Here is an 11,511-nt window from a genome sequence, read left to right as displayed (position 1 = left end):
TCCAAAGTGAGTGTACGTTTTAGAGTCAAGCAAACAGTAGCAACATCCCATAACACTTACTTTCTGTGGCCAATTGAGTATTTGGACTTTCTACCCCCTGTTGCTCCTGAAACCTGGACTTGAAATGTATATGTCTGTAGGTTTCTTACCCTTTGTGAGCTCAATTATCATTGTCAGTGAAACCTTTTAGGGGGTTTGAAATCTTTAAGACAGCAGGGGAGCTGAAATATGTAATTTCATCTACTCTTTCAACAGGTGCCTCTGCAAATGTAATAGCCTGCCAAACATACAGTGAAATATTCTTGAACTCTGGCTTCAGTCAGGTATTTGGGCCTTCAGAGAAACAATATATCCCTCAACAGATGGTTGTAACAAGAGGAACACCTTACAGAAATATACCTGATACACTGCTGGGGATTCCTGTTCTCCTCTACTGCAACTCGGATTGTAAATCATATTTAATGTCACTAGACACGAGGAATGTACAGTGTAGTGTAAGTGTGTAATTGCTGTAATAGAACGAAGGGTTTGACCTTAAACTGTCGCAGCAGAGCACGCGACTGGAATGTTTTCACCCAGAATAGGGCCCATACGCAGAGGAGCCCTCAGTATATAGAATATGTATTCACTCCAAACACAAACTCTCTCTCTATTTATATCAAAAGCCTGCTGTTTGCACTTTTCATTTGTAACCGGCTCCACTTTTTGGAGTCTGGCTTCTTATCACAAAATTTTAATACCAGTCATCAACTGTGATTAACTCCCAAAATGGTTTGATCAAGAAAGCAGCACACGAGAACAGACTTACCATCACTTCACCCCTTGTAGAAATTCCATTAAAAGGGCAAATATTCAGGAAGTGTATGCACTGATACGACAAGGACCCCCAAAAAACAAACCTCATGTTGTAATCGTTTCATTTGTCCCAAAACAAGATGAAAATTACAGTACTTTACTCTGCCTCGTGAAACTGCCAGAGTAAATGTTGCATTGGACTGGACATGTTTTTGAGGGCGTGGCGGCGGTTGTAATTCAGCTGACGGGCCAGAGAGAGGCAGTTAAGTTGTTAATCTCAGCGTCAGGATCTGTCTGGCATCGCGTCCCGGGCTTTTCAGCAGTATAGTGGAAACGACAGCCAGCTTGAAAACACAAGCTGAGCAGTACAGTGAGTTCTATTGTTTTTGTTTTTAGTTTAGCTCTTTAGCTCGAGCTCAAATGCTGGCACCGGTGCTGGAGATCAGAAACAGAGGACTGAAATCCACATTGGTCAACCTTTATACTCTTTCCCAAAGAGCTGTAGTGGAGCTTCTTGAGTGTTTATGATGCATAAATCAGTGGATTTGCTGTTTCTGCAGCTCGTTTTTATGTCCAGGTTTGAAGTTTATTGAGTTACTGGAGACAATAAGAGGTTGGGGACAATCCATTGAGGCTCGAAGGGGAGTTTGTCTGGCTTAATCTACGAAGAAGGTCATTTGCTTTTATACTTTTGTAGTGCCACCGTGCAAATATTGAAGCAACATTTTAGAAATGAAACAATGGGGTGGCATCAAATATTGATTTTCCATACTGAGAAGGAACACAGAGAATGTATGAGCTCTAGCTGCAGCATGAATGGCCTTGTAGGAAATTCAATTGTTATGTTTAATTGGCAATCTCAGAAAATGATCTGTTGGGGAAGCATTATTATAATAACTTTTATACTGTAACATGCTTATTATTCTATGCAGATGTGCTGCCATGGAATGTTTTCTTTATTTTTATTTTGCTCTTAATTTCAGTTGATGGCCCTGTTTTTCACCACATTTATAGAAAAAAAGAGGTATTTTTATGAACTTCCTCTTTCTGATTCTGAATCAAAGGTTACATTTTTGACATATGTTGAGATTTAAAACACACTCAAAGCATTGGCAAAGAATTTCCCTAACTCGTGTCCTACAAAACGATCCAATTTTGCATTAATGTGGCATACTGTAAGTTTCCAACTTTCATTGACGTGCGCACAGTAACAAGAACAACAACAACGCTCCACCAGTGCTCTAAGCCCAGGCTAAACAAGAACAGATGTGAACGAGGAACATGGTCTCTGTTTTCCCCTGTGCCTTGGTTGCTCGTGGCATCACGCTTCCTCCGATTGGCCCCGACAAATTGATCTCAGACAGAGCTATTTGAAAACTATTGTGGAGTGCATTTCGTTCCTCAAGGCAGTTCTTCTTTGTTGTGACCCAGTTATTGTGGACTGGACTGCCTGATGCATTCAGTCTCCATGTGGATGCTGAAGTACGCAGCTCGGGTAGAAAGTGGAAGGATGAAACTACGAGAGTGTAATGTATAGAGCACAGAGTGAGTATGGTGTTGTCGTAGCCACAGACCTGCCTTGTTCGTCACACCCCATTTTGGAAAAAATTGCCAACAAGCTGATGATTTCACTGCTCCTATCAGTTTACCAGCAGTGAGGTTAAAATGTAAAGATTGTCAAGATGTTGGTATAGGCGGAAAAGTTTCCAAAATCATCTGTAGAGCATAAATATTCTCGTGAATCCCCCCCCCCCCCCCCAATACTTTTTGATATTTCTCATACGTATGTGGAATTTTAGGCCTGATGGTGCCTCTAAGGTTAAAGGGTCACTATAAATATAAGGTTTCATCTTCCGAGAAGCATAAGTATTCATGGAAAATGTAATGGAAATCTATTCTATTTATAATTATATATCATGGAGGTACTAACTGAAGCTGTGTAGCTTATCACTATTTCTAATTAATGTAGCCGCTACATCAGTTAAAAAAAGTGCTAATCGTGGATAGAATTGATGCAGCTGTTGACTTAAGTCAACATCAACACATAGCATTTATTAAATTGACCTATTTCTGTGCATACAACTGTACAACAACTATTCCTAGCAACCACTACTGCAGCTTCCGTGTCAACTGAAGATGGCATTGGTGGAATGGATACGTCATTCAGTAATGAGTGGTTAGGGAAAAACAAAATCAAATAAACCCCCCTCCTAACCACAAATCAGCTAACTCTAAACACAGTGTCAGGCTGAATAAATGACCTGAAAGTGAATGATAATTAAGTGTGATTATAAGGCCACTTCAGGGGACCGTGAGTATCCACAAGCTTCTTGACAATTAAGATAGTAGTTGTTGAGTGTGGGACGGTCAAGCCAGCTGGCTGATATTGCCATCTAACACGGTGGAGGAGCAAGAATATAAACACGTCTAATGTTTGCATCACAGTGTTTGCACATCAGTGTATGGGAGTCAAACTTCCGATTGCGGTCAGAATTAAAACTGTGGGTTTCAATATGCGCTATTTATGTAGCCTTAAAGTAGAGCTGTACTGTTATCATTTTTAAAGTGATTCTAAAGTGACTCAATTTGTCTTTGTGTCCACGCACAGGAGCAAGAGGACCCCAACAAGCTGGCCACCAGCTGGCCCGACTACTACATTGACCGTATCAACTCCATGGCTGCTGTAAGTCACACAAACACAATGTCTATTCTGATTTCTGTTCCCTAGATGAATGAATATTTCTTGCCAACTTTAATTTTACTTTTACAGTGTAATTCACGAACTTCGAGCATTTGACCGCCACTGCTAGGTCACTGTTCACTCAGTTATTCTTTCTCAGACTTCTCTCTTGGCTCGCTTTTTATCGCCTCCCTGCTGACTGCTTGTTATATTCGCATGACCACATTCCTTCTCCCTGACCCCAGTATTCACACACACTGTGATGACAAACAGGACATTTAGGCACTCAGTAGTTCAGTCACTGGGAATGGCTGTCAAAGACGCAGGAGCAAAGCCAGGATGACAATATTCATTATTTCTAAGCAGCATGGCTGCCAATAAAAACAGCACGATACCATCACAGAACTTTCGTCTACGTCCCATCTCATATCAGTTTAAACACCACTGCTGTTATGTAAGTTGCATTATTTTATTGTACATTCGGTCACTGACCAATCTGTGCCAATGACCTCTGACTCCGAGTACTTATGTGGACGACAAGTTGGCTCCCAAATGTTTGGAGATCATAAAACATGACATTTTAAGAGGGGGTCTTTAAGGGTAACATGTAAGCATGAAATTTAGAGACTAGCAAGTCCTTGGTGAAGACAGTCTTACAATTCCAGTGAGAGACTTCTCAACATTCCACAAGGTTGATTTTTTTTCACCATCTAACCAAAGAGACCAACACTTAATACGTTTACAAGTCTTTCCAGGCTGCGGATCAGATAAACTGTTCAACCATAACTTACGCAGGCCACCATGAACACAGAGCCAAAACATAATGGCATTTAATATGTTTATTGCCATGTTGTTTGTTTCTCTGGCATACATGCCTGTAGCAACAACCCGCGCTATTTTTACAGCTGTATTTGTTTACTGGCTCCACTCGAGGGAAGAGAATGAGCTACTTCTGGAAGTTGCACCGGTACCTGAGCTCAGCGCTGAAGTCTGGAGAAATAATTGTACTGTCATTCTCTTAAAGGCTCAGGCAGAACACACCCACACACATACACTGTGTTTACAGTATTGTCAAGAGAAAGTGCTAATTTGTGAGTTAAGATGAGTCTTTATTGATCCCCAAAATATATGGGAAGATATAGAAATCAGTCCAGTGTGCCAGTAACATTGATGCATTGAATACTAGTTTGTATCTTTTAACAGATAAAACACTAAATAAACCACAAACAATAAAGCAAACAGACAAAAAACATTAGTAACAGTAATTGAAACAACAATGGCTGTAAAGGACTATTCCAAACAACAAGTGGGGAATAAGGTGTGCCTGGTAGAAGATCTGCAAGGTACCTGTGAGAATCCACCCTCTCCACTTCCTCTCCCTGGATGATACTCAGGGACAGGGAGCCTCCCGTTCCTCTGGTAGTCCACCTCCAGCTCTCGGGTCTTGCTGATATAGAGCTTCAGGTGACTGTAGTTGCACCTTGTGAAACAGCTCTCTCAGTTCTCTGTACTCCTCCATGTTGTCTTTATTGATGCATCCAACAATGGAGTTGCCAAGAATTTAAAACCCGTCAGGGTTGTAGCTGTTCCTCTGTGTCAGACATGCTGTCAGAGTTGTTTCAGTCTTTCTTTCTTTTTTTTTTTTTTTTACTATATCTACTGAAAAAGTTAGTCATTTGTATACAGTCTGCAGTGTATAGAGTCTTTAAAGTTAGGGGGGGGGGGAGTTTAATTTGACAAATTAAAACAAATGTATTTATATTGTGAGCAAATCAAATTATATTGCATCAATGGAAGAATTGATTTTGCATACATACAAAGAAGATAAAAAATGATGACTATAACAGATTTAAATAACTCGTTGAGAAAGATGTTTCTGCTGTCTCCATTCCCCTTTTTGCACAAGCAGCCTCTTGTTCAAGCTCCACAAGTCTCTCTTATTCACCATAACTTGACCAATTTCCTCCCCTTCCTGAATCATTTTTCATTCCCACTATCAGTCTTCCATTTTCTCCACCACCGTGCCCCAGACAGCATCTTGACAAGAGCACATTTTAAAATTTGGAGGTGCTCTCCCTGTACATGACTTCATGTCTTGGCTGCCGGGTGAGCTCACCAGGGGCAGCCCTTCCACAGTAGCTGAGTTATTGGATGAGCTCATATTCGCTCTGCCGCCCGGAGAGATTATTGTAGGCTACAACCAGCATCTTGATGTTCATTCATAAAACCGCGTGAGAGCCCTGAGGTTGTTCATTGGCTACAGAGTGATAATTCAAACGTCCTTGTGACTCTGACGAGACTTTCTCTAGCCTCGCTGTGTCCAAGTTAGATTTAGAGCCCCTTCCTGGACAGGGTTCTCTCTGCAGATAGACAAAAAAAGAAGTTTAAAGACGAAGGCCAGTAGAAGGGCTTTTAATTTGCAAAGATGTGAAGAAACATGCAGACCTCAGCTATTGCAGTTTTGCAGACCACAAAATAGGTTCATAACACATTTGAGTCCCTATTACAGTTAGTGTTGTTGCTGTAAATTGATTTATTTTTATTTCAATGCAGCAGCTTTAGCGAAGCCTGGTTTAAATGATGTATATTTGTTAGTACATTTTAAATTGCACCTATTAGAACACGTTTTCAGCTTGTCATTAGAAACACAGCTCCAAATGAGTGAGCTGTGTTAAAATAAAATTGCAGCCTTTATCAGTACTTCAGTCAAACTTTAGCAAAGTAAAGCTTCTGTATTTGAAAGTTATCGCCAGCTTACAAGCTACATTGCCTAGCTGTGACGTTAAAAAGACATGATGGCACTTACTGTACAACTGTAACTTACATCTTTAGACTTGCTAGTTTTGATAATGCTATATAACTAAGAAAAAGAATGTTGCAATGTTTTGGAATGACTAGCTTTCATTGGTGGTAGTTGGCATTTCAGTTGAAGAAAGCTGTTATTTCCACTTGTTTCCAGTCACCATACTCCAATCTATTTCAGTTGTTAGTCTTAGCCACATAGGAACAACAGGATAATCGCTGTGTTTCAGCTAGCATTTTGTTAGCTTAATTAGGTTTTGTGATTCTGACTTCACATGATTACTTTAGTTAAAATAATTATGTTTGCCTTCATTTTTATTGGACAAATGCTTTTGTACTTGGCGCATCAGTGACCCACATGGTCCAAATTAAGGTTTGATGAGCTGCACTCATCACTCACTCAGTTAACGACGCACTGCCGACTAGCTTAAAGGCATAGTTCTGGCTCTGGGGGGCACTTCCCATAATAGGGATTTAGGGAAGTACCTTCTGCTGGTTTACCAACTGGCTATAATAGTATCCTTATGTGAATGTTGGCCACAGGTACAAATGAGCTTACAAATAGCAGATGTAGGAAGGAGCCATTTGGCTAGACTCGTTGACACGGTGAACTGGCTCGCAGCACGACCAAATCATTCACTCTCCCCAACACTTGTTGTGTCCAACTTCCCATTGACTATGAACATATTCGTTTAGAGAAACAGGAGCCAGAGCCTTTACTTCTTGGCACGGGGGTCCGTGAACCATCTGGACTTGAGGCTAAGTCGTCGCGATGGATGTTTTGACTGCACTGTTTCTAGATTAAACACTCTCACACACCGGACAGACCAGAGCTGTTGTTAGGTAGTCAAACATGGGGTCAGGCTTCAGCTAGCTAGTGCTGTTGGTCCAAAAAGTACTGTCTGGCTGTGGAATATTTGAACCAAAATATGCCTTTGTAAGGGTTTAAGGATTGGAAAACAGGGTCACATTTAAGCTAATATTTTTTCAGGTAAACTAATGGGCAGTCACTGTGACTAGCTTACTCCACTGCTGAACCTTAGCACTTGGCAGTGAGCTGCCATGGAAAAAGCCTGGAGAGGCTAAACAGAAGCCCTGTGGCCCTGACTAATGGGAGCACAGCAGCTCTTTGATGTTGCTGAGGAGAGGCTTTAAGTGATGCAGAAATGCATTAACACCACTGTCGGCCTAAGTGTTTTGTTTTTTTTAATCATTTATTGTAAGCTTGATTGGGGCTAATCGCCCGCATGACTTATTTTGGCATGTCGTATAGCTTCAAACAGTTCTTTAAAAGGAAAATGTCATCGGAAGGGGGGGGAATACACATGATCTGTTTGGATTGTGGTGCCTGAAACAGTAGCCTACTAATGAGGCTCTGATTGTCTGTGATGCTAGTACTAACTGAAACAAGCACATTTGCTTGTAAAGAGGAGGAAATATGTACTGTTGCTGTTTAATTGCTGCCAAATTAAGATTAAGAAACAATGAAAGACTCTTAATTTAAAGTGGAAAAATACAGAATTCTTGCCAACAGGTAGCTTGCCAAATTGTGCCTTCTATTGAGCCAAATTTCAGCGATAGCCTATTAATCAGCTGTCTTTCCTCTAAATTCCGTTTTCACTTTCATTTCTCACCTTTCCTGCAGATGCAGACCCTGTTTGCCTTTGATGAGGAGGAAATGGAAATGAGGAACAAGGTGGTGGAAGATCTGAAGACAGCGCTTCGGACTCAGCCAATGAGGTAAGTGAATCTCTCCGTCCAACTAGAAGCTTTCCTCTGCTGCAGACAGCGCAGAGCTCTGCATTGCTCGCTTCACCTTCACAACGTGCATTCCTGCTATCTGACTTGTTGAAGTAATGCCAACTACATTAAAGTTTATAATATAACATGCTACAGAAAAGATCTACTTTCAGTGAAGTCTGTCTCTTGTCACGGCTGGAGCAGGTTTAATTAATTCCAATTGGAAGTCGCCCAATTAATGTTATTTTAAGATCTACACTCCTATTTTTGTCTTCCCTGGACATGGTCATCAGCAGCTGTTAGGCCTCACTCATCACCACAATGAAACATGCAACAGACATTGAACAGCCGACTAATACAAACCGCCTCCGTCTCCCCGTCAGCAGCCCCTTTAAAGCTGTCCATCATCCTGTGCCAGTCGTATGATGCAGTGATCTGGACCAAAGCGGGGGTGTTGAGTTTTCTCAAGGGGAGCTATGAAGTGACAGACCTAATGTGCAGAGTGACAGAAACCCAGGGCAGCCTTATTGTCTGGGTCACGTCTGGGTTGTGTGTGTGTGTGTGTGTGTGTGTGTGTGTTTGTAGGCCAAGTGTGTGTGCATGGTTGTGTTTGTGTCTGCGTATGTATGGGTGTCCAAACCACTGTAACTGGGAGTAAGGCTGGTAATCAGCTCCCAGAGTCCAGACACATTGCAGGAAGTTGTTTGGCCAAAATAAAAGTCTGTGGAACTATTTCAGCTTCTGTCCCTTAAATATGTGTATATATGCGTAGTATGTGAAATTGAGTCTAAACATCTTTACCTAAGAACGAAGTGTATAACATTTAAGTAAATGGCGTAAATATATGGATGATTGAAAAAACAAAACAAAAACGAATGTATGCACTCACTTACATACTTAACTGTGTGATTTTGAGGTGCTATAAGAATTTAATGATAAAGTTCTCAAGGAAACCTTTTTGAAATCAATAGATTTCTTAGAACTCATAGAACTCTGAATGAAGGATTTAAGCTTTTATTACCCTCTTGAGTTATATTTAAACGAGGGAGAAAAATTGGGGATACACTCATTAAATGTGATTTATCATCTAAATCTGCTCTGATGCTATTCCAGATGGTGAATACAAATGTGACGTGTGCACCCAGTGTACATTAACTGCGCTATGAAAACGGACTATTTCAGGCTTTCATTGTCGGGAAAGAAAAATCCAGTTAGTGGAATACTGTCTTGTAACGGCGTATTACAACACACTCACAATATTCCTTTATTGGTAACCCTGGTGAAGCTGAAACTACACTGAATAATTACATAACACAGGAGCAGCAGTTTTCCTTATTTAAGGTGACAGTTTTCTGCACAATGCTTATTTTGGTGTGAATCTGTAAATGTTGTGTTTCAAGATACGCGATCAAAAAATAGGGATAAAAAGCAGCCTTTTCTCAGGACTGAGGCAGAGTTATGAATACTTCCTCATCCAGGTGCAAATTGTCGCATAAAGTTCAAACTGTAAATATGATCATGATCATAAAATAGTTTTTCGACAGCATGTGGAAATGGAGAATATCTACCCGAGCCCAGTCTCAGATACTTCACGTTGATATTGATATTTTCATTTTTGCACTATTTTGATAGTCTGCAGTTTTGTTGCCACTTTGTTTGTCTCTTACTCATTAACTCCTTGTATTGTATTCAATTGTAGTTAATTTACCTCATCAAAAGTGGCTGTAATGAGTCAATCAGCACTATTCAGTAATGCACCTGCACCCATTCTGTTCAGAGTGAGTTATTGCTCATTAGCACGCAGATGTTTTTAAGCACTGTAGCAGTGATGTGGGTAGCAGGTGTGTCCCACAGAATATGGGTGTTCAGGGAAAGCCCGGGCGGTGTGTTAATGTCCCGCCAAGTCTCGCATTTGTGACAAATCGGTGGTTAGAGCAAAAAACTAGAGCACAAAACATGACTTTGTGCTTTAGTGCTTAGGGGACTGTGTGGTTCAATGTGGCCATTAGGTTCACCTAAATTATGTGTCACCTCTGTGTCCCTCTGTGTGGGGGTGTACTGTATGCCTTTATGGCAGCATTCTGGGAGACATGGTGGTGTCTGCCTGTATTCATCTTTGATTCATGCCTGCCTTTGGATGACCGCCTGAAATGGCCTCCCCCCCCCCCTCCTCCCCTCTGGCATTTCACAGAGGCAGCTGGGCCTGGTTGTGAAGAGGTGCCCTTGTGCTCTTAGCCCGCTCTGCAGGGCCACAGGACTCAAACACATGGTGGGCATGCAGGGTGCCAGGCAGAGCGCACAAAAGCAGCACATTGTCAGCAAGCCACCCACTGTTGTCACTCTCACTCACAAGCTGATTATGAGCCACTGAATGATAAGGTGACATGTTCTGGTCATATGTTCTGCTGTGTGTTACTGTATATGGGATGTCATTTTGACACAGGCTTATTATTATTTAAAGGTGTATATTTTCTTTATCGTGCCAGCCTTGGCATAATCTAATTCATTGAAAATATCTGCATTGGGTTAACAATTTCAAAATGAAAAGTATTTATACAACGCCATATTTTTGGTTTGTGACCCCTTAAAATAAAGAAAGGTCTTCTTATCACATGATTATGATTGTGGTGTGAACATGAGGTTTAAGCAGTTCAACCAAATGTATTTTTTATTTAAGTTAATACTGATCTTATTAGACAGATCAGATAATCCCTGGCAGTCCTTGTGCCATGTTAGTTTACCTTAAAATGAAAGTGATAGCATGTACAATTATGTAATGATGCCAAATATGAAAGGAAAAGGACAAAACTGATATTAGATCAGGACAAGGTCTTGCTGAAAGTGTGATTTTGGATATCAGATATCTGCATAGGGGAAAGAAAAAGTTGGATTGGTGCATCCCTGAGCAAAAGTATAAATTGTGTTTCTCAAGAAAAAAGCAAGAAAGTAAAAACTGCTCACTGGTTAGCCGCCCGGCCACAACTTTACTGTTCTGGTCCACTCTCACTTTTCTCAAAGCATTATTTTTGGCTGCAGCAGGCAGCTGTTGCTGAAAAGCTCTAAAAGCTCACTATACCTGCTCACAGCTGGTGACTAGGTGGTGAGCAGCTAGTGGAGCATGCTGCAGCTTAAGAGTCAGTTTTGTCCCTCAGGAGGTGCTAGAGCCCATAAACGGAGAGTGAATATTGGACTTCCATCCATCAGGTGGACACAAACACAACTGCAGTATATCTGTTACAATGTGTAGCAGCGTGTCAATAAGCAGCTGTTTGCCAGATCAACTTAAAAGGTGATAATATATCAATGCTGTGTTTACAACTTGTTTCTTCTGCCAAGGAGTGAAAAAAAAAATCTGTTATTGTAGGTTTGATCAGCTTATGATCCCCCAGTATGAGAAAAATGAATTCTCAAAAAAATTTGATTTAACATTGATTAAAACATTTTTTGTGTATTTTTACACTTCCTGCAGCTGCTTTGAAATGTAGGAGATAACG

At 40.9% G+C, this 11,511-nt stretch overlaps 1 protein-coding gene across 4 annotated transcripts in view; it reads left to right on the top strand.

Annotated features, from left to right (window-relative positions):
• The window catches only part of daam2 (dishevelled associated activator of morphogenesis 2), a 95,243-nt gene that overhangs the window by 49,158 nt on the left and 34,574 nt on the right, over positions 1-11,511 (top strand). For all 4 annotated transcript variants that reach the window (XM_035674293.1, XM_035674292.1, XM_035674295.1 and 1 more), the window contains exons 4-5: positions 3,404-3,478; positions 7,923-8,017. In XM_035674293.1, coding sequence (XP_035530186.1) covers positions 3,404-3,478; positions 7,923-8,017 — 170 coding nt within the window. The remainder of the gene's footprint in view (positions 1-3,403; positions 3,479-7,922; positions 8,018-11,511) is intronic.

This window comes from Morone saxatilis, unplaced genomic scaffold (assembly GCF_004916995.1).
Source record: "Morone saxatilis isolate NCDOM2014 unplaced genomic scaffold, NCSU_SB_2.0 Contig3, whole genome shotgun sequence".
In the NCBI taxonomy this organism is placed as follows: domain Eukaryota; kingdom Metazoa; phylum Chordata; class Actinopteri; family Moronidae; genus Morone; species Morone saxatilis.
Note: the sequence above shows the minus strand (reverse complement) of the source record. Positions and strands in the feature narration are given on the sequence as shown.